Here is a 27,994-nt window from a genome sequence, read left to right as displayed (position 1 = left end):
TTCAACGCGTCATTTCATCAGCTAACGTTTCTGTGAACGTCCCCGCTAATACTAGCATTGATCACTTAGCATTGTATCGCTTAACGCATTAAGGCTCCGATCGTTTAGCAAAAGGGGGCGTTCTTTAGGCGCGCTCCTACCTTCTCCGTGTCGATCCCTTTCGACATGGACCACGTGGAGACGATATAATCCATGACTCGTTCGCTAAGGCCTTTGGGGACTTGGTACAGCTTTAAGAAATCCCTCACGTTGTTCAGCATTTCATGGTAGCGGTTGGTGTTGGCATACATTTGTTGGAAAATGGTGGTGACATTTCCAAAAATAGTTGCATAAAGAAGAGCTGGAAGAGAACAGAAAAAAGAAAAAAAAAGAGCCGATGATCACATAAGCTGGAAATGTCGTTCTCGTTAGCGTGACGACACCTCAAGTTCGGCCTGCTGAACGTTCTGAATATTCATTTCCAACGAAGGGAATTAGGTGCATGGAGGAGATCTCAGGAAATATACTTTAATACCAAGCAGTTAGCCCTCTTTAGGTTTCCTGGGCCTTTTAATGCTTAGATACTGACATTTAGGGGACGGGGCTTGTAAGATAAAATAGGATGCCCTTAAGACAAGAGGTTGAGGCTTGGCGAGGTAGAGAGGGAATTTGCAGCACGGGGCAGGGATAGGGAATAGTGCCTGGGACGTCCTTTCTAGACTTTCTTATCGTTGAGAAACACCTGAAACATTCTTCAGGCTTGGAGAAACCTCGGAAGTGGCACGATCATGCAGAATACGGTTGGGGAGCAGAGCTGTGGACACGCCCACCCGGGGCCCCTCCCCTTCCTACCCCTCACCAGGCCCATCATTGGTCATGGGGGGGGGCGGGCAGGCAAAATGACCATATATGGTCATATCACTGGATAAATGTTTAACAATTTTTAAAAATATATACGTAAAAATTCAGTCAGTCCTTCTATTCGAAAGACCCTTATAGAGCTGTCAAGAAACCCCTATCAGTCCTATCAGAGCTCTCTCTCGACCTCACCTCCCTCACACGGTGTCTGTTGTGGGGAGAGGAAGGGAAGGGAAGGCGATTGTAATCTGATCAGCCATGTTTGACTCCCTGTTCCTCCCGCACATGCAGCTGGCTGGGTGACCTTGGTCTCGCAACAGCACTGATAAAGCTGTTCTGACCGAGCAGTGATATCAGGGCTCTCTCAGCCTCACCCACCTCACAGGGTGTCTGTTGTGGGGAGAGGAAAGGGAAGGAGAATGTAAGCTGCTTTGAGGCTCCTTCGGGTAGAGAAAAGTGGCATATAAGAACCAACTCTTCTTCTTCTTCAATAATATCAGGGCCCTGGGAAGGCAACTGGACCCCCTTTGAGACTCCTTTGGGTAGAGAAAAGTGGTACATAAGAACATTTCTTGCTTCCCCCCCCCCTCCTTGGCTTCCATTTCTTTTTGTTCCCTTTCATTCAACGAACAAATGCTAAAATGCACGCGCAAAACCTGAACCACAAGGACTTCAACGGAAGGGGCTTGCGGGACATTACTGCGTAGCTGTAATAGGAAAATGGTCCAATTAAAACAAATCTTTGGACACCCCCACACATGTCACATATGATTTAGAAAAGTATTTTATTAAAAATTGCACCGACAGAATAAATACACTGGAGGGGAAAGAACAGTGTGTAGGGCAGACACATTTTCCAGTCAAGATTAAAGGCTGACTCCTCTGATGTACGCGCATAATGGGCCCTTGTCTAAGACACTGAGCAGCTCCTAGAAGCCCTGGAAGGGTCAGACCCACGGCTGGATAGAAGACATTATGTCCCCCCTCCTCTCCCCACGAAACCATCAGTCCACTGAAGGGATGGTGAGAAAGGGCTGTCGGAATGAACGTGAAGATGCTTCCGTGGCACTGCGCACAGAACTGGAATCCGAGGCGCATTGTTTTCTTTCCAAGGGAAGGGGGAAAGTCCTCCTTGCTATTTTTAAATTAGCTTTTGCTGAGCGGCAGCCGGGTCCCTCAGAACATACCGCACTGTGTTAAATTCTGTTTATTAACATACCGCCTACCCGTTGCAAAAGCTGCCCTATTTTTCCATCTCTCAGTGTCGAACAGATTTTTCTGTATACACCGAAATGCAATGTTTAAACACACACACACACACACACACACACACAGACACTGGGTAGGAAAATTCAAGATCCCCCCCCCCTCCACACACACACAAATCCTGCAGGAAGCACTTTGCAGGAATGACATTGAAACCATGGGGGAATTTGTTCCCGTGCTCGGGAGACAAAAGAGGGGATGAAGTCCTTGTGCTGCGACTGAATCAGAAGTGGTCTGATGTGCAATGATGCTCACTCCTGGGTTGTGCAACAGAATTCAGAGGCTCTCTGCTATCTGAGGATTTGAAGAAGAAGAAGAAGAAGAAGAAGAAGAAGAAGAAGAAGAAGAAGAAGAAGAAGAAGAAGAAGAAGAAGAAGAAGAAGGGAGAAGAAGAAGGAGAAGAAGAAGAAGAAGAAGAAGAAGAAGATTTGGTTCTTATAGGCCGCTTTTATCTGCCCGAAGGAGGCTCAAAGTGGCTAACATTTGCCTTCCCGTCCTCTCCCCACCACAGACACCCTGTGAGGGAGGGGAGGCTGAGAGAGCCCTGAGATTACTGAAGAAGAAGAAGAGTTGGTTCTTAGATGCGACGGTGATGTGGGGGCAAGGTCCCCAAACCCCATGGCTACCCTAATCCATGGCTACTCCATGTGCTCTGCCCAACCCATCATCCAACTTCCTGCTGGGTGGAAGCTGAAGGGGCCAGCCACCTTGGGCTGCAAGTCTACCACAGCATCTAGATGGGCACCCGGTGCGGAATGGCCTACAGTGTTACCTAGCAGCGTATCCCCCATCCAGTAGGCATTGTGAGTGTCCTGCATTCTGCAGGGGGCTGGACTATATGACCCTGGAGGTCCCTTCTATGACTCTATGTGGCAAGCCCCCACCAGCTTGCCACATAGAATCCTAGGCAGGGCAAGGGTTGTTCCCTCCCATGTCCCTCCCATGGGGTGCCTAGGCCATGTGTCCTGGCTGCCACCCCAAAATCAGGGGTGGCCAAACAGCGCCTCTCCAGATGTCCACGGACTATAATCTGGAGAGCCACAATTTGGCCTCCCTGGCCCTCGATGCTCTTCTGACCCTACAGACTTGCCATAAGTCAGCTGAGACTTGAGGACAGTTGTACACACACACATACACAGAGGACACAAAACTCTGTAGCATTCCTGCTGATGGATCGGTTTAACGTTCCACCCAGAGGTCTGAGAGTGTCCTGGCTGGCCATCATAACAAGCCTAAGAGCATTCACGACTTACGGACGACGACGTTTCATGAGGACTTGAAAGATTCGATGGCTTCTGACAGCCTGGCTCAGCATTTCTGAAAATACGCACTCTGGATTTCCTCCTCTCCCCCCCCCCCCCCGCCCCCAGGTCACACTGTCCCTGTCTGAAGGAGCCAGCTTTGCCTGCTGAAATTGTTGATGCCAGCAGAGCTGCAACAGCCTAACTAAACGTGCTGCTCGGAGAAGCCTGCGGAAAATTTTGTGAACTTTTCGCTCAAAAAAGGAGGTGGGATCAACTGGAGAGACAGAAAGCTTGAAACGATGCCCAAGAATCTGCTGTATTCAAGCCATATTCGTCCCTTGAAACCTGCTTTCTCTCTGCTTTTATAATTAAAAACACAACAAGGACACAATGCTTCGGATCTTAATTTTTTAAAAAATTCTGTAGCAGAATAATTCTAGGAATGGACGCTCGCCTGCCTGAAGAAGGAAGCAGGGGCTCCCGAAATCTCCTCCCCTGCCACAAACTGTGTTAGTCTTCCAGGTGCTCCTGGAGTCTGGCTCTTTTCTGCAGCAGCAACCAGAGTAACACAGCTACCCATCTAGGAAGTGAACAGTGACTCACAAAAGTTCCTCCCCTACTACAAATTTTGTTAGTCTTTCAGTTGCAACTGGACTCCTGCTCTTTTCTTCTACAAACAGACTAACACAGCGACCCATCTTGGGTATCTGAAGGAGTAAGTAGTGACTCATGAATACTCCTCTCTTGCCATAAATTGTATTCTTTCGGGTGCTCCTGGACGCTGGCTCTTTTCTTCTGCTACAGACAGACTTGTCACAGTCCTGTTAGAGCTGTTCTCACAGAGCAGTTCTATCAGGGCTCTCTCAGCCTCACCTACCTCACAGGGTGTCTGTTGAGGGGAGAGGATTGTAAATCCCTTTGAGACTCCTTCTGGTAGAGTGGGGTACAAAAAAAACAAGTCTTGACAGGTACATCATAGTTTTCTGGCTAGGAATGCCACCCTTCAGGTGGGGTCTGGGGATCCCCCAGAATTCCAGCTCACCTCCAGACTACAGAGACCAGTTTCCCTGGAGAAAACAGAGGCTTTGGAGGGAGGGGCATTGCATTCCTGCCTTCCTCGGGTCCCACCCTAAAATCTCCAGAAATGTCCTGACCTGAATCTGGCAACAATACATATAAGATTTAGGATGCTTAGGGCTGATCCTGCGTTGAGCAGGGGGTTGGACTAGATGGCCTGTATGGCCCCTTCCAACTCTATGATTCTATGATTCTATGATCCTGCATTGAGCAGGGGGTTAGACTAGATGGCCTGTATGGCCCCTTCCAACTCTATGATTCTATGATTCTATGATTCTATGATCCTGCGTTGAGCAGGGGGTTGGACTAGATGGCCTGTATGGCCCCTTCCAACTCTATGATTCTATGATCCTGCGTTGAGCAGGGGGTTGGACTGGATGGCCTGTATGGCCCCTTCCAACTCTATGATTCTATGATTCTATGATCCTGCGTTGAGCAGGGGGTTGGACTAGATGGCCTGTATGGCCCCTTCCAACTCTATGATTCTATGATCCTGCGTTGAGCAAGGTGTTGGACTAGATGGCCTGTATGGCCCCTTCCAACTCTATGATTCTATGATTCTATGATCCTGCGTTGAGCAGGGGGTTGGACTAGATGGCCTGTATGGCCCCTTCCAACTCTATGATTCTATGGTTCTATGATTCTATAAGAACCAACTCTATGGCAGCCTTTCTAAATTTTTTTTTTACTGTTGAGAAATTCCTGATACATTCTTCAGGCTCTAAGAATCCCCAGAAGTGGTGCAATCCCTCCCCTACACGCCCATTCGTGGCCATTGGGGGGGGGAACAACATGACCATATATGGCCATATCAATCAACAAATGTTTAAAAATTTAAATATATATGTGTTCCACTTAATATATTTCTGGTAAGCCCTTGGAGGAGGAGCTGGTTTCATGGCTTAAGTGCCACTCAGCGCTTAACACCCACTCAGAGTAGTTGTCCCACCCCTGAGTGCCTCGTCCTCCAACCGGTTTGCCTGTCTGTCCAGCGACCAGCCAATTGCCTTCAATCCCCCACCCCAGACCACCCCCTCCTCCTTCCACTTCCCTCCAAGGCTCGGAGGCTGCAGATCCCCGCCGTGTGAGAGCTGCCCCTGCTGGTGAGTTCCCTGCCCGGGGGCCTCCAGCCTGCAGCCTTTCCAGGTCCTGGGGGAGGGAGAGGCTGTCCACAGAGTTCTTCCACAACCACCACCCCAATCTAGCACCCATTGTATACCTGAATGCAATGGGCTTGGCCCCTGGGAACATATATATAAATTGATTAACCTACCCTTTCAGGAAACACCAGGGTTTCATGAAACCTTGGTTGAGAAAGCCTGCACTCTGGCATGGAACCCCGAGGCCCCTGCCCTCCCTGGGCTCCATCCCCAAATCTCCAGGAGTTTTCCAGCCTGGATCTGAAAGCCCTAACTCTTCAGGATGCCAACCCCCAGGTGGGACCTGTAGATCCCCTGGAATTTTAGCTCATCTCTCTACTAAAGAGATCAGTTCCCCTGGAAGAAAAGGCTGCTTTGGAGGGTGGAATCCACAGCATTATATTCCACTGAAGTCCTGCCCACCCCAACTCCCAGCCACTCCCAGTTTCACCCCCATAGTCTCCAGGTGATTCCTGACCCAGAGCTGGCAACCTGAGCCCCTGTCCGTGGTTGTAAATGAAGAAAAGACCCAGCCAGTGCTTCTCTCTAAGTTATTTCAATCCTCTTATCCTAAGAGGCGGAACGTGTTTTACATTCTCTGCCGCGATTCCGACTCTGTAAACCGTGCGAGAAAAGCATTTCCTACAAAGCCCGGCTTTTCTTTCCCCGCTTCCAAAGGCCGTCTTCAAGCTATGAGGATGTGCTGAGACAGCAGCGGCCCCATCGTTTTTGCAAGAGCCGAGAGGGCTCCGTCTCGCTCGTTTGCTAACGGACAAAAATAAACACTGGAGGGTTCTTTATTTTTGATCCCCACCCCGGGCTGCCAAGAGCTGCTGACGGCAGCATCAGCAGCCAGAAGGGCACTTCCATTCTGAACGTGGCACACAAAAATGTCCAGCTTGGGATGGGGGATGCAGTATCGATTGTTTCCTTGCTGTGAAGACCTTGTTGGCGGAGTTTAAATAGACAAAGAGAAGCGTAGTCGTGAGCTGCTTAAAATGAATCAAATGGGTTGATTAAGAAGATAAATAAGTTTTGTGATGAAAGAAAGGAGAGAGAGAAAAACATAGCTAACTGTCTAATTGTTGTTCAGCATTCAAAAAAGCCGGTTGTGGAGGCAAGCCAGAATGAAGCTCAAAGGATCAGGAAGGCTCATAGACTCACAGAGTGGGAAAGGGATATACAGGCCATCTAGTCCAACTCCCCACACAACTCCTCCACTCTGCGGGTGCAAATTTTTTGGCTGTTCCTAGCCCCAAAGAGGTGCATCTAACCTCAACCAGGGCCAGGGCCTTTTCGGTCCTGGCCCCGACCTGGTGGAATGAGCTCCCAAAGGGGCTACGGGCCTGCAAAACGGAACTCTTCCACTGGGTCTATGGCTGAGGCTCGGTGGCCAGGTAGATCTGGGCCCCTCCCACAGAAGCAGCAGTAGCGAACTCCACTTGTGCCCTCTTTCCTCCTTTTCTCCTCAGACATTGGGATTATATTAAAGTTAGGGTGAGTTTTTGCTGACATCTCTTAAAGTTTATATATATGTAATTTGTTATGTTTTTATGTCCATTTTTAATGGGATTTTATTGGGGTTGTTGGACGATTGTGACCTGCTTCAAGCCTTCAGGGAGTGGCGGGCTATAAATTGAAGAAACAAACAAACAAACAAACAAACAATGCAGGATCATCCTAAAGCATCCAGGAGAAGGATCTGCCCAGCCACTACTGAAAGATTACCAGTGAGGGGGAGCTCCCCACCTCCTTAGGCAACCCATTCCACGGCTGAACTAGACTCCTAGAATCCTAGAGTGGGAAGGGGCCATGCAGGCCATCTAGTCCCACCCCCTGCTCAGTGCAGGGTCAGCCTCAAGCATCCAGGAGAAGGATCTGTCCAGCCACTGCTTGAAGACGGCCAGTGAGGGGGAGCTCCCCACCTCCTTAGGCAACCCATTCCACGGCTGAACTAGACTCCTAGAATCCTAGAGTGGGAAGGGGCCATGCAGGCCATCTAGTCCCACCCCCTGCTCAATGCAGGATCAGCCTCAAGCATCCAGGAGAAGGATCTGTCCAGCCACTGCTTGAAGACGGCCAGTGAGGGGGAGCTCCCCACCTCCTTAGGCAGCCCCTTCCACTGCTGAACTAGACTCCTATAATCCATAGAGTGGGAAGGGGCCATCCAGGCCATCTAGTCCAACCCCCTGCTCAACGCAGGATCAGCCCAGAACATCCTAAAGCATCCAAGAAAAGTGTGTATCCACCCTTTGCTTGAAGACTGCCAGTGAGGGGGAGCTCACCAACTCCTTAGGCAGCCCATTCCACTGCTGAATTACTCTGACCGTGAATTCCCGCCCCCCCCCCCCCCCTGATATCTAGCTGGAACTGTTCTGCATATAGTTCAAGCCCATTACTGCATGTCCTCTCCTCTTCTGCCAACAGGAACCGCTCCTGGCCCTCCTCCAAGTGACAACCTTTCAAGTCCTTCAAGTCCTGTCCCCTCTCCACCAGGCTGAACCTTCCCAAGTCCCTCAGCCTTTCCTCACAGGGCTTGGTCCCCAGGCCCCAGATGCCTGAGAGCAGCAGGGAATAAATCTAACAAATAAAATAGAATCATCCTCATCGCTCTCCTCTGCACCCTCTTCATTTTGTCCATGTCCTTTTTGAGGTGAGGCCTCCAGAACTGCACACAGCACGCCAGAACCACACACGGCCCAATGTGATATACAACATGACTATGACTTTCTGGTATTTTCCAAATATTTTATAGTATCACGATTGGCTCACTTGGAGACATCCTGCTCCTTTTGAGTAGACTTCCTCCCTGCTTGTCTCCAGAACAGGGGTAGTCAAACTGCGGCCCTCCAGATGTCCATGGACTACAATTCCCAGGAGCCCCTGCCAGCGAATGCTGGCAGGGGCTCCTGGGAATTGTAGTCCATGGACATCTGGAGGGCCGCAGTTTGACTACCCCTGCTCCAGAACAGAGAGAATGAATGCAGAACAACAGTTAGACAGTTAGTTAGGACTCTCCCCCACCCCATCTACACAAAACTTGTTTCTCTCTTCTTCTTCTTTTTAAATTAGTTTATGCTTTAAGCAACTGGTCCTCCCCTCTCTTTCCATATTTAAACTTTCTGAACAAATATATGGCTTCTGTGAATGGCAACACAAAATGGTCACCAGGGGGATGGTGCTTGGTCAGGTGGGAAGCAGGGCCCTCATTAGGGACTTTTCTCAAAAAATTGATTTTTATTTATTTTAGCCAGATGAACCACAGTCACCTCTGAAGGTAGTGGGAGACTGGTTCATGAGGAAAGCTGTACCTGCTCATTGGTGCCACTTTCTAAAAACCAGAGGGGAGTTTCGTGGAACTCACAAAGATCGTTTTGGAGTAAACACAATAAGGATAGCTATCAGTTTTTTTTTTAAAAAACAAAACTTTAGCATCTGAAAGCAAAGCCTGTGAACTTCTGCAAAAGCCTGGAATGAAGACCTAGAAGAACAACGATTTTCATAGAATCATAGTGATGGAAGGGAATCACAGAGGCCATCTAGTCCAACCCCCTGTTCAATGCAGGTTCAGCCTAAAGCATCCATAAATATCTGTCCACCCACTGCTTGAAGACAGCCGGTGAAGGAGAGCTCACCACCTCCTCCAATTTCACAGCTGAACTTCTTGAGTGTGAAATCTCCCCCACCCCCATATCTAGCTGGTATCATTCTCCATGTAGCTTAAAGCCATTCCTGCAGGACCTTTCCCAAACCAATCTAGAATCATAGAATCATAGAGTTGGAAGGGACCTCCAGAACATCCATCCAACCCCCCCGCAGAATACAGGAAATTCACAACTACCTGCCCATCCACAGTGACCCCAAAGTGACAATTGACGTTTCCCTGAGCATGCAAGAAAGACCCACAAGAGCCAAGCACAGACACAGTCCCCCCTGTCCACCCATTCACAAGGTGTGGAGTCCTTGCTCCGTGAGCACGGAAATAAGATCCCAACGACCAGACAGCCAAAGGGACAAACCCCATCTCCCCCCTTTGCTTCCGCTCACTCATAAGGTCAAACAGCGGGAGACGGCACGAAGAGCATAAATATTTCACCAACATCTGCGCCGCGCTCTAACCCCCCAGTATGTATCAGAGACAATTTTGCTTCTCAAATAGAGCCTCGTTAAATCAAGAGGGATTTCGAAGATTAAAGATGACACGAGACCGACGCGGGCTTTGATTTAATCGAAGGAACCGTGAAATGGATCCAGAGAGTTTAATACTCTCTCCTTTCGATAGGAAGTCACCCTTGGGCGCGGATGAAGCCGTCTTCAGCCGAATCGGAACACTGGGCCATGGAGGTGGGCACTGATTGGTCCATGCAGGAGTAGCTGGCTGATATTTTTTTAAGCAGACGACAAGACTAGAGAGGACCACAGAGAAGCCCTAGATAAGGACTCACTCCGAATTCCTCTTGCAGGGCTAAGATCCAGGCTTAAGATGGGCTGAAGGCAGCCAGCTGGATCTCGGGGGTTTGAATGTTCCTTGTTTAGCACATGCAGGAGGTATTTTTGCTGCAAGCCATCTTGTCCCACGTGACTTGTTAAGCATCCATTTTTCCCTAACAAAATAATGTGGATTATATTTGACAATAGCTCGATAGTTTGAGACCATTTACTCGCTTGGTCCTTTAAGAAAAACACAGTCTACAATAAGCCAACAGCAGGTGGAAGCTGGTTCCACCCAATTCTTAAAAACAAAACAAAACAGGGCCCCTGATCATCTGTTCAAAGTGCCAGATCTGTGGTTTTCCCTTCCTACTACAGGTTAGCCGATACGGTTTAAGATGCGCAGTGCGAAGGAAGAAGGGGAAAAAAGTTTTTCTTTCTCTATGGGCTTTAGATTCCAAAAAAAATTAATTCATATCTTAACTATTCATTTATAGATATCAAAAGAAAAGTGTATTTGTGACTCCTATTCTTAACATATCACAGAGGCTGATTCTGTGAAGGTTCAAGGGGGTGGCAGGTGACAGTGGATGAGCAATAGGGTGGTAAGTGTCCTGCATCATTCAGGGGGTTGGACTAGATGACCCAGGAGGTCCTTTCCAACTCTATGATTCTATGATTCTGAATTCCATCTCAACATCCAGAAGAACTTCCTGACAATTAGAGCGGTTTCTCAGTGGAACAGGCTTCCTCGGGTGCTGGTGGTGGGTTCTCCATCTTTGGAGATTTTTAAGCAGAGGCTGGAGAGCCATCTGACAGAGAGGCTGATTCTGTGAAGGCTCAAGGGGGTAGCAGGTGACAGTGGATGAGTGATAGGGATGTGAGTGTCCTGCACAGTGCAGGGGGTTGGACTAGATGACCCAGGAGGTCCCTTCCAACTCTATGATTCTGTGATTCTAGGAAGAAAAACCAGGGATGGATCACAGTGGTTCCAGGCTGCTCAAATACCTAATCCTCGAACCAGGGGTGGGGGAGATCTGAAGGTTTCCAAGGGAAGAGTAGCAAACACCCCAGAAGGAGACAGAGTTCAACGAGATCTGAACATGCTCGAAAAACGGGCAAACGAGAACAAGACGCGATTCATCCAAAATTTCATTTTATCGATTATTTACGTTTTTATTCCTCTGAGTGGTTGGTTGTGTGGGCACTGCATTGCCTGGGGCCCTTTAATGAAGAAGAAGAGTTGGTTTTATGCCTCGTAATCCATTACCAGTTTTCACCACAAAGGCTGTTAAGACGGCCCTGTGCAGAAGAGGCACTCTCCTTTTACTGCAGGTGCTTGCAGGGAGTTCAGGAAAGTTCCCTGCGTCTTCCGAGGCAATTACTCAGGGAAGGGTTAAGAAATCCCTTTTTGCAACGAAAGGGACTTGTCTCCTAATGAACCAGAAGAATCGCCCGTGGGCAGTTGCTGTCACTTGGAATGAGTTGGTCCGTCTCAGGATACGTGGCAACGAGTCTGCATTAGATAATCGGAGTGAAATAATGATCCATGGGTATGGGCGCGGGGGATGGCGCCTGCAGATTGGCATAAAAAATTAGTACTTAAGCTAAATAACCTCCTGTAGCAGGTGTCATCATCGTAATGCTCAAAGCCCCGCTTGGCTTAATAGACTCGAAATGCTAAAACGTGTGCGTTAAGCTGCCCTTATTAAAACAATAAGCAAAATAACGTGACATTAATATCCCCTAATGTGGAAAACTGTTTCCACCGACAGATGTTAAGGGGGATTTATATTTTGGAGGAACTAATGGAGTGCACTGGAAAACGGAGAAGGGAATTGCTCTAGTCCGTGCCGAAAATGTTGCCTGTTTTATGAGACAGCCTGCCCAAAAGACTCTCCACTCGTTCCTCCCAAGTGCATTCCAAGGGGCATATCCAACCACATGACTTAGCAAAGTGTGCAGCCTTACAACATAAGAAGAGCCCTGCTGGATCGGACCAGTGGTCCATCTAGTCCAACATCTGCCTCACAATGTGGCCAGAAAGTTCTTCTAAGGAGCCAACAACAGGCCAGAGAACACCAGAAGATTTCTGCTGGATTAGACCAGTGGTTCATCCAGTCCTGTCTCACACAGCAACCAAAACCAAAAACAAAAAAAAAACCTATCTGAAAGGCAATTAAGTGCTGATATTGCTGAAGAAGAAGAAGAAGAAGAGTTGGTTCTTTGTTGTTGTTGTTATGTGCGAAGTCGTGTCCGACCCATCGCGACCCCATGGACAATGATCCTCCAGGCCTTCCTGTCCTCTACCATTCCCCGGAGTCCATTTAAGTTTGCACCTACTGCTTCAGTGACTCCATCCATCCACCTCATTCTCTGTCGTCCCCTTCTTCTTTTGCCCTCGATCTCTCCCAGCATTAGGCTCTTCTCCAGGGAGTCCTTCCTTCTCATGAGGTGGCCAAAATATTTGAGTTTCATCTTCAGGATCTGGCCTTCTAAAGAGCAGTCAGGGCTGATCTCCTCTAGGACTGACTGGTTTGTTCGCCTTGCAGTCCAAGGGACTCGCAAGAGTCTTCTCCAGCACCAGAGTTCAAAAGCCTCAATTCTTTGACGCTCGGCCTTCCTTATGGTCCAACTTTCGCAGCCATACATTGCAACTGGGAAGACCATAGCCTTGACTAAACGCACTTTTGTTGGCAGGGTGATGTCTCTGCTTTTTAGGATGCTGTCTAGATTTGCCATAGCTTTCCTCCCCAGGAGCAAGCGTCTTTTAATTTCTTTGCTGCAGTCCCCATCTGCAGTGATCTTGGAGCCCAGGAAAATAAAATCTGTCACTATCTCCATTTCTTCCCCTTCTATTTGCCAGGAATTGAGAGGGCCGGATGCCATGATCTTTGTTTTCTTGATGTTGAGTTTCAAGCCAACTTTGGCACTCTCCTCCTTCACCCGCATCAACAGGCTCTTTAGTTCCTCTTCACTTTCTGCCATTAGAGTGGTATCATCTGCATATCTGAGGTTGTTGATATTTCTCCCTGCAATCTTGATCCCAATTTGTGACTCCTCTAATCCCGCATTTCTCATGATGTGCTCTGCATACAAGTTAAATAGGCAAGGCGACAGTATACAGCCTTGCCGAACTCCTTTCTCAATTTTGAACCAGTCAGTGATTCCATGTTCAGTTCTCACTGTTGCTTCTTGACCTGCATATAAATTTCTCAAGAGACAAATAAGATGCTCTGGTATTCCCATCTCTTTAAGAACTTGCCACAATTTGTTGTGCTCCACACAATCAAAGGCTTTAGCATAGTCAATGAAGCAGAAGTAGACGTTCTTCTGGTACTCCCTAGCTTTCTCCATGATCCAGCGTATGTTGGCAATTTGATCTCTAGTTCCTCTGCCTCTTCGAAATCCTGCCTGTACTTCTGGAAGTTCTCGGTCCACATATTGCTGGAGCCTAGCTTGTAGGATTTTGAGCATAACTTTGCTAGCATGAGAAATTAGTGCGATGGTGCGGTAGTTTGAACATTCTTTGGCATTGCCCTTCTTTGGGATTGGAATGTAAACTGACCTTTTCCAATCCTGTGGCCATTGTTGAGTTTTCCAAATTTGCTGGCATATTGAGTGTAGCACTTTTACTGCATCGTCCTTTAAGATTTTGAATAGTTCAACTGGAATGCTGTCACTACCACTAGCTTTATTGTTGCTCAGACTTCCTAAGGCCCATTTGACTTCACATTCCAGGATGTCTGGCTCCAGGTCAGTAACTACCCCATTGTGGTCATCAGGGATGTTAAGCTCGCTCTTGTATAGTTCTTCTGTATAATTTTGCCACCTTTGTTTGATCTCTTCTGCTTCTGTGAGGTCCCTACCATTTTGGTCCCTTATCATACCCATCTTTGCATGAAACGTTCTCTTCATATCTCCAATTTTCTTGAAAAGATCTCTGGTCCTCCCCATTCTATTGTTTTCTTCTATTTGTTTGCACTGTTCATTTAAGAAGGCATTCTTATCTCTTCTAGCTTTTCTCTGGAATTCTGCATTCAGTTGGGTGTATCTTTCTCTTTCTCCCTTGCCTTTCACTTCCCTTCTCTCCTTAGCTATTTGTAAAGCTTCCTCAGACAGCCATTTTGATTTCTTGCATTTCTTTTTCTTTGGGATGGTTTTAGTTGCTACCTCTTGTACAATGTTGCGAACCTCCGTCCATAGTTCTTCAGGCACTCTGTCTATCAGATCGAATTCCTTAAATCTATTTGTCACCTCCACTGTGTATTCGTCAGGGATATGATTTAGTTCATACCTGAGTGGCCTAGTGCTTTTCCCTACTTTCTTCAATTTAAGCCTAAATTTTGCAACAAGAAGCTCATGATCTGAACCACAATCAGCTCCTGGTCTTGTTTTTATTGACTGGATAGAACTTTTCCATCTTTGGCTGCAGAGCACATAGTCAATCTAATTTCTGTGTTGACCGTCTGGTGATGTCCATGTGTAGAGTCGTCTCTTGGGTTGCTGGAAAAGAGTGTTTGCTATGACCATTGTATTCTCTTGACAAAATTCTACCAGCCTGTGCCCTGCTTCATTTTGTACTCCAAGGCCAAACTTGCCTGTTATCCCGGTTATCTTTTGGCTTCCTACTTTAGCATTCCAATCCCCCATGATGATAAGCACATCATTTTTGGGCGTTGCTTCTAGAAGGTGTTGTAGGGCTTCATAGTTGGTTCTTATATGCTGCTTTTCTCTACCCGAAGGAGACTCAAAGCAGCTTTCAATCACCTTCCCTTTCCTCTCCCCACAACAGACACCCTGTGAGGGAGGTGAGGCTGAGAGAGCCCTGATATTACTGAAGAAGAAGAAGAGTTGGTTCTTATATGCCGCTTTTCTCTACCCAAAGGAGTCTCAAAGCAGCTTCCAATCACCTTCCCTTTCCTCTCCCCACAACAGACACCCTGTGAGGTGGGTGAAGCTGAGAGCACCTTGATATCACTGCTTGGTCAGAACAGTTTTATCAGTGCCCAAGGTCACCCAGCTGGCTGCATGTGGGAGAGTGCAGAATCGAACCCAGCATGCCAGATTAGAAGTCCGCACTTCTAAACACTACACCAAACTGGCAAGCCAGTTGGAGGAGGAGGCACTCAGGGGCGGGACGGCCACTCTGGTTGGGTATTAAGCACTGAGTGGCACTTAAGCCATGAGACCAGCTCCTCCTCCTAGGCCTTAGCAGAAATATTAAGTGGAACAGATTTATTGTGCCCAATTTACAAAATCAAGAAATTAAAAACAAACACAAAGCCCGTAGGCTACTCAAAGAAAAGCACAATATGCACCATACAATATTGAACGTTAGACCTAAAGCGTTTCGACCCAAGAAGAGTATTCTTCAGAGGTCTAATTACGGACACACTGATAAAGTAAGAAGTACATAAAGCAGCCAGTAAAACCAACAAAGTTATAGCTTTCGATTGTTATGCCCTGGCTTCACGGGCACATGCAGGAACTTTCAAGTTGCTTGAGAGATGGACTGTCTCATAAAAGGACATTTTCTACGTTCCATCTTAATTGATTTTGCCATCCTAAATTGCCATCCTTAATTGATTTTGCCATTAGGCCTCAAGCAGCCCTTGGCAAGGGGGAGCTCTGTTCCTAGGACCAGGTGGCTCATTCATAGTTCATAGGCTTCAAGAGACTCGTTTCTGCCACTGAAGCGGTCCAGAGGACTGAATGTGAGGAAGGAAGGAAGGAAGGAAGGAAGGAAGGAAGGAAGGAAGGAAGGAAGGGAGGGAGGGAGGGAGGGAGGGAGGGAGGGAGAGGGAGGGAGGGAGGAAGGAGGGAGGGAGGGAGGAAGGAAGGAGGGAGGGAGGGAGGAACGAAGGAAGGAAGGAAGGAACGAAGGAAGGAAGGAACGAAAGAACAGGAATAGGCGGGAGGGAGGAAGGGAGGGAGGGAAGGTGGGAGAGGAAGGGAGAAGAGAGAGGAAGGAATAAGAGAGAGGAAGGAAGGGAGGGAGGGAGGGAGGGAGGGAGGGAGGAAAGGAGGAAGGAACGAACGAACGAACGAACGAACGAATGAATGAATGAATGAATGAATGAATGAATGAATAGGAGGGAGGGAGGAAGGGAGGGAGGGAGGAAAGGAGGAAAGGAAGAAGAAAGATACAGTGTCCAGAATAGGAAGGAAGGCCCCTCCCCTCCCCTCCCTAAATCCTGCCCACGTCCAACGTCTCCTGGTATTTTCCAGCCAGGAGCTGGGAACCACAGCCCAGTCAGCAGCCACACAAATGAGGTCCCTGCTCTGTAGGCCAGTGGCCTGATCCGGCAGGGCTTTGAATCTGTTGCTTAAGTGTCTTGCAGCTGTGCTGCGTTCCAAACTAACGAAGCACCAAAGAGCCAATTAAGGGATGTCAAAAGCCTGCAGATCGTCTGTTTCCAGACAGAGGATTATGTTAGGGTAATTCTGGCCACCCCAGTGCCTTCTGCTGAGCTGCTCCCCTTGGGGAACGGAGAAATAGTTGGCGGCCCTTTTCAGGATTTCGGTTTGTCTCTCATTAGGGCAGTACACCAACACAAAAAAAGAGACTAGTTTGAGTAATTGAAGTGACGGCCTGTGGGGTTTTGCATATAGAGTAGGGGGGCCAGGTCCCACCTTCCCCCCTCCCGGTCATCAGTAGGGGCAGGGGGATAAGGTTGCCAGATCCAGGCTGAGAAACTCCAGGAGATGTGGGATGGAGCCTGGGGAGGGTAAGGGCCTCAGTGGGGTACAATGCTGTAGAGTCCCCCCTCCAACGAAGCCATTTTCTCCAGGGGACTTGAACTGTCTGGTCTGCAGCTGAACTGGGATTACTAGGGGGTCCCAGGTCCCACCTGGAAGTGAGCATCCTTAAGTCCTGATGGACAGGGACCTCGGAGGGGTTTAATGCCATAGACTCCATCCTCCGAAGCAGTCCTTTTCTCCAGGGGAACTGATCTCTGCAGGCTGGAGATGAGCTATAATTCCAGGGGATCCCCAGGCCCCACCTGGAGGCTGGCATCCCTGAGTCCCCCCTCCCAAGCAGCCCTTTCCTCCAGGGGAACTGATCTCTGCAGTCTGGGGAGGAGCTGTCATTCCAGGGGATCCCCAGTCCCCACCTGGAGGCTGGCATCCCTGAGTCCCCCCTCCCAAGCAGCCCTTTCCTCCAGGGGAACTGATCTCTCTCATCTGGAAATGAGCTGGATTTCCAGGAATTCTCCAGGTCTCACCTGGAGGCTGGCATCCCTGCCCACATCTGCATGTCCCCTGCCTGCCTGTACATCCCTCTGCCCGTCACAAGCCTTCCCCCTGGCTCTAGTCAGTTGCCAGCACTACCTGTGCACCTTTTCTCCCACAGTTCTGGCCAAAGTGAGCAGCTGGGAGTGCTGCAGTATATCCACCGGGAGTGCCAGGAAGTTCTACCACCGAGAGGCCCTTCCTCCATAACTCTGGGCAGCAGGGAGCAGATAAGGGGTGGGGGGCGTGGAAATGCCTGGGGGGCCTGAGTGATAGTGGGTGCCTCCCCAGAAGCCTTGGGCCCCGGCAATTACCCCAACACAGCGTATGATGCCAATGCTGGCTGCGAAAAAGAAAAAAGAAAAACATGAGAGAGATGGGCAGATAGATGAGAGAGATTATAGGTAGGTAGATAGATGAGAAATAAGAGAGAGAAGAGAAATAGACAGAGAAGAGAGAGATGGTAGATGATAGGTAGGTGATAGGTAGATGATAGAGAGAAGTTGTAGAGAAATGGATAGAGGGGAGAGAGAAAGTGAGTCATAGGTAGGTGATAGTGATGTATGTTGGTAGTTAGATAAGATGATACAGAGAGAGAGAGAGAGACATGGATAGATAAATGACAGAGAGAGAGAGATGGTAGGTAGATGATAGAGAGAGAGATGTTAATGAGATACAACTAAAAGAAGTAGTGTAAGATCGAAAATCATGCCGACAGTTGAGCTATATGATCACCAAGAGTCAGACTCGACTGAATGGGTAATATTCACCATCACCGTAGATGGGAGGGGGGGGTAGATGGTGGATGCTAGGTAAGGAAGTTCAGAAAGAGAAGTTTTAGAAAGAGAGAACTGGGAAAGCTGGGTTTGATTCCCAACTCCTCCTCCACAGGCAGGTAGCTGGCTAACCTTGGGCCAGTCACAGCTCAGTTAGAACTGTTCCTGAAAAGCAGTTCTGTCAGAGCCCTCTCAGCCCCACCAACCTCACATGGTGTCTATTTTGGGGAGGGGAAGGCAAGGCAATTGGAAGCCATTTTAAGACCCCTTCAGGTAGAATCATAGAATCATAGAGTCATAGAGTTGGAAGGGGCCATACAGGCCATAGAATCATAGAATCACAGAATCAGAGTTGGAAGGGGCCATACAGGCCATCTAGTCCAACCCCCTGCTCAACACAGGATCAGCCCTAACCATCCTAAAGCATGGTAGTGACAAGCGGGGCATAAAAACTCTTCTTCTAGTTTCTATGGAGAAACTGCCGGAGCCGATAATGAACAGACTGCTGAGAGTTGATGAAAACAAATGTGGGGAACCCACAATGTCGATCATTTTGCTCTTTCTACCACTCCCATCATGAAAACAAAATCTTTTCCTGACTGCTGACTGACTGCCATTTCCAGACACACAAACACAACCCCTGCCTCAGTCTGGCTTTGATCAGCAGCGTCAGGAGCAACCGGGCCTGTCAAACAACTAGCGGCAAACTGTCCCCCGGATTTCTGCCAGAAGCCGTTTCTTCTCTGAAGGGTCTCGCTCGCCGTGTCATTACCGAATCGTATCATTACCGAATCGCGGCTGACATCTTTGGATCACAGCCGTATCACGTTCCCTTGCCGTGTCGGAAATGTCACCGGTAATAAGCACACGACACCACAGAGGCTGGGGGCGGCTGGACGGCAGCTCAGAAGCCACCAGGGTCATCACCACCGGCTTCCATCAGTAACTTCTGCCAGCTCAGCTGGCAGCTGTCAAAAGTGCTACGGGGACGATTCTAACCATCTGTGGTTGTGTTAGGGGTGAATTTGTGGTGGCTCTTTTCATTGATTCCCAGCAAATTTCCTCATAGGAACCCAAAACACCCGTGACCCGAGGAGGATAATTGGGTGATGAAACAGAGGTGGGGCTGAGAGAGCCCTGATATTCCTGCTCGGTCAGAACAGCTGTATCAGTGCCGTGGTGAGCCCAAGGTCACCTAGCTGGCTGCATGTGGGGGAGTGCAGAATCAAACCTGGCATGCCAGATTAGAAGTCCACACTCCTAGCCACTACACCAACCTGGCTCTCAACTAACAAAAGTTGTGGTGCGTGGGGAGTTTTTATGAGTCCCTGTTCACTTCTGCCGATACCTGTGCCTAACAGAACCTCCTGCTCGGCCACAAATTCTGCTAGTCTTTCAGGTGCTCCTCGGCTCTGGCTCTTTTCTCCTGCTCCAGACAGGCTAACACAGTGAGCCAGTGAGCCATCTTGGAAGTGAGCTGTGAGTCACGAAAGCTCCTCCCCTGCCACAAATTTTGCTGGTCTTCCAGGTGCTCCTGGACTCCCACTCTTTTTGTGCTTAACCGACAGACCAACACGGCTATGGATCTTGGAAGTGAGCTGTGACACTTTTCCCCTGCCACATACGTTGTTAATAATTCAGGCACTCCTGGACTCTGGCTCTTTTCTCCTGCTACAGACAGACTACCATGCCTACCCATCTTGGGAGTGTGCCATGAGTCACCAAAACTCCACCCCTGTCACAGATTTTGCTGGTCTTTCAGGTGCTCCTGGACTCTGGCTCTTTTCTCCTGCTACAGACACACTAACAGGGTGACCTGTCTTGATGCATGTTCTTGTGACGCAAGGAAAGGGACTGAAATATATAGGGACAGAAGCCGCCTCGAAGCTAAGTATGGGCACCTGAGCTGGGTCCTCAGGCCACAGAAGTGGCAGGAGGCCAGAATAGGATGAGCAGGGACTCTATGACATCTCCTTGTCTCTTCTGCAGGGCTTCTGATCCTGATCTCCATCTCCTCCTCTTCTTCTTCCTCCTCCATCTCCTCCTCCTCCTCAGTTCCTGCACCCTTCCATTACAACCATCTTACGCAAATATTAGATATTTTCAGTAATCAAAATGTGGCAAATCAAATTTCCTGAGGTTCGAGCCTCGCTGGTTGAGGGAGTAGCAAGGTACACATTTGATAAATAAAATAATTCCGTCTTCACATTTCAGGATGACACTTTATTAAGGTGGCCAGATTTTAACATAGGTAAATTGACTGGGGGGGGGTCTTGATTTAAAATTTGGTCTATATGGAGCAACGAAAAGTTTCATAGAACGCAAAAATAGTATTGCAATATATATATTTTAATTTTAACATAAGTACAATTTGCCAGGTACCCCTAGATGTCCCTCCAAATGTGGGACAATCTGGTCACCTTAACATAAGTACAATTTGCCAGATACCCCCAAATGTAATGGCAGAAAGTGAAGAGGAACTAAAGAGCCTGTTGATGCGGGTGAAGGAGGAGAGTGCAAAAGTTGGCTTGAAACTCAACATCAAGAAAACAAAGATCACGGCATTAGGCCCTCTCAATTCCTGGCAAATAGATGGGGAAGAACTGGAGATAGTGACAGATTTTATTTTCCTGGGCTCCAAGATCACTGCAGACGGGGACTGCAGCAAAGAAATTAAAAGACGCTTGCTCTTGGGGAGGAAAGCTATGGCAAATCTAGACAGCATCCTAAAAAGCAGAGACATCACCCTGCCAACAAAAGTGCGTTTAGTCAAGGCTATGGTCTTCCCAGCTGCAATGTACGGCTGTGAAAGTTGGACCATAAGGAAGGCCGAGCATCAAAGAATTGAGGCTTTTGAACTCTGGTGCTGGAGAAGACTCTTGCGAGTCCCTTGGACTGCAAGGCGGACAAACCGGTCAGTCCTCGAGGAGATCAGCCCGGACTGCTCATTAGAAGGCCGGATCCTGAAGATGAAACTCAAATACTTTGGAAACCTCATGAGAAGGAAGGACTCCCTGAAGAAGAGCCTAATGCTGGGAGCGATCGAGGGCAAAAGAAGAAGGGGACGACAGAGAAAGAGGTGGCTGGATGGAGTCATTGAAGCAATCAATGCGAACTTAAATGGACTCCGGGGAATGGTAGAGGACAGGAAGGCCTGGAGGATCATTGTCCATGGGGTCGCGATGGGTCGGACACGACTTCACACCTAACAACAACAACCCCCAGATGTCCCTCTAAAAGTGGGACAACACTTTATGTTGTCCATGGATTATGCAAATACTTAAAGCATTTAACTTCATTGTTTCCGTGGCTCCTTTTTCATCCCCCCCCCCTCTGCACCCCACTGAATTAGACACATAGGTGATTTCCTACCCTAGAGACAATCAGGTTTGGCCACTAATGACATCACTTAGGGCAAGTGAGGTTAGGTGGAAGTGACAGCAACGGAGGGCAATGGCATCAAACTGGTCAACAGAGTCGCAATGTGCTGTCAAAAAGGGGAGAAGGGTTTCTTCCCCTCTTACAGTGCCAAACTCTTGATTAGTTATGATTCCCCTCTAACAAACCTCCCTTCAGTGCATGGCGGAATCTGAACACAGATCTTTGAATTCCCCGGGTGCAAGTTTAGACAAACTACAGCGTGTCCAGAGGAGGGCAACAAAGATGGTGAGGGGTTTGGAGACCAAGTCATAGGAGGAAAGGTTGGGGGAGCTTGGTCTGTTTAGCCGGAGAGGAGGCAACTGAGAGGGGATCTGATAACCATCTTCAAGTATTTAAAAGACTGCCATATGGAGGATGGAGCAGAGTTGTTCTCTCTTGCCCTGGATGGACAGACCAGGATCAGTGGCACGAAATTAATGCAAAAGAAATTCCATCTAAACATCCAGAAGAAGTTCCTGACAGAGCAGTTTCTCAGTGGAACAGGCTTCCTCGGGTGGTGGTGGGTTCTCCATCTTTGGAGATTTGTAAACAGAGGCTGGAGAGCCATCTGATGGAGCGGCTGATTCTGTGAAGGTTCAAAGGGATGGCAGGTTACAGTGGATGAGCGATAGGGTTGTGAGTGTCCTGCGTAGTGCAGGGGGTTGGACGAGATGAGCCAGGAGGTCCCTTCCAACTCTATGATTCTATTATTCTAAATTCCGTCTAAAGCTCCGGAAGAAGTTCATGACAGCTAGAGAAGTTCCTCAGTGCAACAGGCTTCCTTGGGAGGTGGTGGGTTCTCCATCTTTGCAAGTTTTTAGGCAGAGGCTGGAGAGCCATCTGACGGAGAGGCTGATTCTGTGAAGGTTCAAGGGGGTGGCAGGTGACAGTGGATGAGCGATAAGGTTGTGAGTGTCCTGCCTAGTGCAGGGGGTTGGACTAGATCAGGGGTAGTCAACCTGTGGTCTTCCAGATGTCCATGGACTATGATTCCCATGAGCCCCCTGCCAGCATTTGCTGGCAGGGGCTCATGGGAATTGTAGTCCATGAACATCTGGAGTACCATAGGTTGACTACCCCTGGACTAGATGACCCAGGAGGTCCCTTCCAACTCTAGGATTCTATGATTAAGTTTGCATTTTTCCTAGGCACAGAGAACATCCAGTCCTGACCCAAAAAGGCTTCTATTTCTTCAGCAAAACAATTCAGGCCATTAAATGCCAGGATCGCTAATTACCAGGCTGATGAGCATCGGGAAGGATCAAAAGAGCCGTGTGCGGAAAACCTCCCCGCAATATGGCGTGAGCAGAGCAATACGGCTTGGTGCAGTGGATTTCATATTTCAGGGCTGCGGGGCTGCAGTTGTAATGGGCTTTTGTTTCCCATCGCCTGGCAGGACGAACATGCGGCAGCTGCCTCTTGTCAAAATCCAGGTAACAATACGCTGATCCCCCCAAGCTGCTCAAGAGAGACCACATTTCAAAGGAGCGAGCTGATATTTATAGGTCTGCCTAGAGCAGGTTTTCTTCTGTGCGAGGACAGCTGGAGTGCCCAGGTAATATTTCCAGAGGAATTACATAAAGCTGGAAGCCGGCTGACTGACAGCCGGCAGCCTCTTTGCCATCAGCAAGCTCTTTCTAAAGTCTATGCTCATGGCTGGAATCTGTGCATCCTACAAAGGGACATTGGAGGATATATGTAGTTAGTATATTTACATTAGGAACTTCCTGGTGTTTTCCAGTAACCTCCTTCCATGTCCTGATTGGCTCAATCAAAGACTTCCTGCTCCACTGAATACACTTCCTGCCTCCTTTCTCTCCTGAATGTTAGTCGGTTAGGCAGTTAGGACTATCTCTCTCCTCTCTTACTTACAAAGTTGTTTAAACTGTTTAAGCAGCAGGAGCTTTGCCCCTTTTCATATTCAGACTCTGCTCGCACTCAGAATCACTACGAGAACAGTGGTGATGGGGAAATGCACCTGATGCTGCAAGGGAACACAGTGCACAGGTATTAGGTTGTACATCCCGAACCTAGGATCCAAGTTCTGTCGGATAACAAAAGAACCTCATCCAGGACTCTTAACCACTATACCATAAAAGCTATAAAATAGTCCCCCATGGTTTCATTTGTCACTGTAACAAAATGAATTGGAAAGCAAATGAGTGAAAGAATGAGATAACATTGAGGTGTCTATTTGATACATCAGTCCATCCCATAAGCACTACATCCCAGGAGCTTTATATATAGGACACTGGTTTTGATAATCTCTTAAACAAATCAGATCCCACATAAGAAGAAGAAGAAGAAGAAGAAGAAGAAGAAGAGTTGGTTCTTATATGCCGCTTTTCTCTACTCAAAGAAGGCTCAAAGTGGCTTACAGTCACCTTCCCTTTCCTCTCCCCACAACAGACACCCTGTGAGGTGGGTGAGGCTGAGAGAGCCCTGAGATTACTGAGGAAGAAGAAGAGTCTGTTCTTATATTCCGCTTTTCCCTACCCGCACGAGGCTCAAAGCAGATTACATTTGCCTTCCCTTTCTTCTCCCCACAACAGACACCCTGTGGGGTGGGTGAGGTTGAGAGAGCCCTGATATCACTGCCCGGTCAGAACAGGTTTATCAGTGCCGTGGCTAGCCCAAGGGCACCCAGCTGGCTGCATGTGGGGGAGCGCAGAATCGAACCTGGCATGCCAGATTAGAAGTCCGCACTCCTAACCACCACACCAAACTGGCTCTACACCTTGGCCTTTATGCTCCATTGTTGGCCCTCCAGAAAAACTGATTGGCTGTGATATGAAATAGGATGGACCAGGGGAAGGTCTTGACCTCTAGGCCCTGTTGTTGCCTACAAACGCTTATCAACAAACATGATAAAGTTGAAGTTCTGTGCAGCCAATTCATTCCCTACCTGTTTGGTCCTGCGGTGTGCTGCTGATAGGGAGATACAATTCTGCCAGTGAGGGCCAATCAGTACAAATTGTACTCTGCCAATTATAGCCAAGCCATGCAAATTGCACTCTGTTAATGAGGGCCAATCAGTTCAAATTGCATGCAGGCAACTCAATCCCTACTTCAGGCGAGCCAGGCGGGCTGATAAGACAGGGAGCTGCAGCTGGAGGCTGGGTAGAGGAATGAGGAGCTCCTGCAACAACTTTGGAATCAAAGCCCTGGTTTGTCTCCAGCTCCATTCCCTCGTGCTGGTCAGAGTTCTCTGCCTGTTGAACATCTGGCTGAGCTTAAGTCTCATCTAGCTGAGGCTCAGCTGACGCTGAGGAGTCCTCCCTAAACAGGACCTGGGCTCAGCTCTCTGTCTCCTCAGAGGGGCTGAGGGAATCCAGCAGTCTTACTTCTTCAGCCTCTCATTTGGGAGAAGTGGGAGGAAGAAGGCAGCCCTCCCCCCCCCATTGCCTTCCCTACCTAGCCTGGCCCAACCTTTGGGAGATGTGGGGGGCAGAAAGAGGACAGCCCCCCCCCCAGCCTTCTCTGCCTGGCCTGCCCTTTGGGAGATAAGGATGGGTGGAAAGGAGGCAACCCATCCTCTCTTCCATCTTCCTGAAGGTTTCAAAGCCCCCACCTGGAAGTTGTCATCCCAGCTGGCTGCATATGGAGAAGGAGTCTGGAATCAAACCCAGCTCTTGAGATTAGAGTCTGCTACTCTTTAACCCAAGGGTAGTCAAACTGTGGCCCTCCAGATGTCCATGGACTACAATTCCCAGGAGCCCCTGCCAGCATTCGCTGGCAAGGGCTCCTGGGAACAGTAGTCCATGGACATCTGGAGGGCCGCAGTTTGACTACCCCTGACCACTTCACCATGCTGGATCTCAAGATCAAGCAGGGGATGGGAAGGAGGGCCAGAACCCAGGAAGGTCACAGTGCAAGTTCTAGCGCCCGTTGTATTCTAGGGTGCAACGGGATTTGCCCCTAGTATCTTAAATAAAACTTTGTTCTTGTTAGCCACTGTGTGAGAGCAGAAGCTGGACTAGAAGGACCACTGGTCTGATCCAGCAGGGTTCTTCTGATGTTCTTATTGTCTTAATTGCCAGGGTCCTTCATCACATTTCCCTACAAGACAACTCTGGCAAAGTTTCTCTTGTACGACCTAGTCCTAGGGTGTTCCCGGTTTGGGATCCAGTTCACTGGCCCAGATCAGGTTGGCAGATGCTTTTAACTCTTTGTAATGAGCCTCTTATGATTTTGAATGTTAAATTTGGGGTTATTGAGGGTCATCACTCCCCTTAAACCCTAGAGAAATATTAGGAATGCATAACATCTCCATTGCATTAAATTTTAATATATCTTAAGGCAGCAGGACGTGCATCTAGATCAGCCTTTTTCAACTTCTTTCCCATTGAGAAGCCCCTGAAGCATTCTTCAGGCTTTGAGAAACCACAGAAGTGGCGCCATCATGCAGAATAGGGTTGGGAATTTAGCTGTGAACTTGCCCATCCAGGGGTCCACCCCTTCCCACCCCCTCCAGGCCCAACATTGGGCATGGGGGGGGGGTCCAATATGAGCATATATGGTCATATCACCCGATAAATGTTTAACAATTTTTTAAAAATATAAAGGTAAAGGTATCCCCTGTGCAAGCATTGACTATGCAGATGTTTGAAAATATGTCTTCGGCAGCAGCGGCTGCCCCAGCACAAGGATCTACATGATGTGACTGGCAGCCATTTTGTAGCTGGCTTCCTCTCCAGTGGCATCCATTTTGTAGCTGCCATTTTGTTGCCGCCCCTGACAATGTCGTTCCAGAATCTCAACTGTGCCCTCAGGCTCAAAAAAGCTGGAGACCCCTGTACTGAACACAGCCTAGTGAAAACCGGCACCAGCTTTTCTCAACTTTTTGACCATTGAGAAACCCCTGAAACATTCTTCAGGCTTTGAGAAACCCCAGAAGTGGCGCCATCGTGCAGAATACAGTTGGGAAACAGAGCTGAGGATACACCCACCTGGGGCCCCTCCCCTTCCCACCCCCTCCAGGCCCCTCATTGGCCATTTGGGAAGCGAGACAGGTCGACATGACGCTATATGGCTGTAAAAAGGTAAAGGTAAAGGTATCCCCTGTGCAGGCACCGGGTCATGTCTGGCCCTTGGGGTGACGCCCTCTAGCGTTTTCATGGCAGACTCAATACGGGGTGGTTTGCCAGTGCCTTACCCAGTCATTACCGTTTACCCCCCAGCAAGCTGGGTACTCATTTTACCAACCTCGGAAGGATAAAAATAAATTGACTCCCAAGCATTTGGGAGACCCTTCCAGGGTTGTCAAGAAACCCCAGGGTTTCATGAAACCCTTGTTGATGTAGAGTCCTTTGGGGATGTGTCTTGAAGAAGCCTAAATTAATGTGTTCAGAAAGGTCAAGTTCATTTCATTTTGCAGCATTTGTTAGCTTCTTGGTTTCCTTTCCAGACATAGGACTTAAGGTATTATATATGAAAACATGGAGCTGGAAAGAACCCTAAAGGGCCATCTAGTGCAGGGGTAATCAAACTGCGGCCCTCCAGATGTCCATGGACTACAATTCCCATGAGCCCCTGCCACCATTTCCATGACCGATAGGGTTGTGAGTGTCCTGCCTAGTCAGGGGGTTGGACTAGATCAGGGGTGGTCTTCCAGATGTTCATGGACTACAATTCCCATGAGCCTCATGAGGCTCATGGGAATTGTAGTCCATGGACATCTGGAGGGCCGCAGTTTGACTACCCCTGCCTTAGATGGTGGCTTTTTTCCAGTTGTACCTGAGAATTCCAATTCAGATTGAGCCTAGAAAGGGAAATATTGTGCTATTAGGTTTGCTTTCCCCTACCCTTTTTTCTAAAACAATTTGGAGACATTTTAATGAGCTGTTTTTTGGTCCCATGTTTTAGTCCCATTTAGATCCATGGACAAAGGAAATATTTCATATCTTGATTGATGAGTTCCCCATATTGTATCACAGGAAAATCTGACACCACTTACTCCTCAGGTGAACATCTTTGTGTTAGGTGCTTAGACTAGTTCCAGGTATTTTAAAACATCAAATTAAATTTCTTTCTTCAGAGAACAGCTGGCTTTTCATGCCCTGCTTTTCACTGCCTGAAGCACTTACAAACTTATATGCTGCTTTTCTCTACCCGAAGGAGTCTCAAAGCAGCTTCCATTCACCTTCCCTTTCCTCTCCCCACCACAGACACCCTGTGAGGGAGGTGAGGCTGAGAGAGCCCTGATATTACTGAAGAAGAAGAGTTGGTTCTTATATGCCGCTTTTCTCTACCTGAAGGAGTCTCAAAGTGGCTTACAGTCGCCTTCCCTTTCCTCTCCCCACAACAGACACCCTGTGAGGGAGGAGAGGCTGTGAGAGCCCTGATATTACTGAAGAAGCAAAAGAGTTGGTTCTTATATGCCGCTTTTCTCTACCCGAAGGAGTCTCAAAGCGGCTTCCATTCACCTTCCCTTTCCTCTCCCCACAACAGACACCCTGTGGGGTGGGTGAGGCTGAGAGAGCCCTGATATCACTGCTTGGTCAGAACAGTTTTATAAGTGCCATGGCGAGCCCAAGGTCACCCAGCTGGCTGCATGTGGGGGAGCGCA

At 48.5% G+C, this 27,994-nt stretch overlaps 1 protein-coding gene across 2 annotated transcripts in view; it reads right to left on the bottom strand.

Annotated features, from left to right (window-relative positions):
• Positions 1-27,994, bottom strand: part of KCNH5 (potassium voltage-gated channel subfamily H member 5) — a 257,699-nt gene that overhangs the window by 90,371 nt on the left and 139,334 nt on the right. For both annotated transcript variants that reach the window (XM_077323911.1, XM_077323912.1), the window contains one exon: positions 141-340. In XM_077323911.1, coding sequence (XP_077180026.1) covers positions 141-340 — 200 coding nt within the window. The remainder of the gene's footprint in view (positions 1-140; positions 341-27,994) is intronic.

The sequence above is a fragment of the Paroedura picta genome, chromosome 2 (assembly GCF_049243985.1).
Source record: "Paroedura picta isolate Pp20150507F chromosome 2, Ppicta_v3.0, whole genome shotgun sequence".
NCBI classification, from domain to species: Eukaryota; Metazoa; Chordata; class Lepidosauria; order Squamata; family Gekkonidae; genus Paroedura; species Paroedura picta.
Note: the sequence above shows the minus strand (reverse complement) of the source record. Positions and strands in the feature narration are given on the sequence as shown.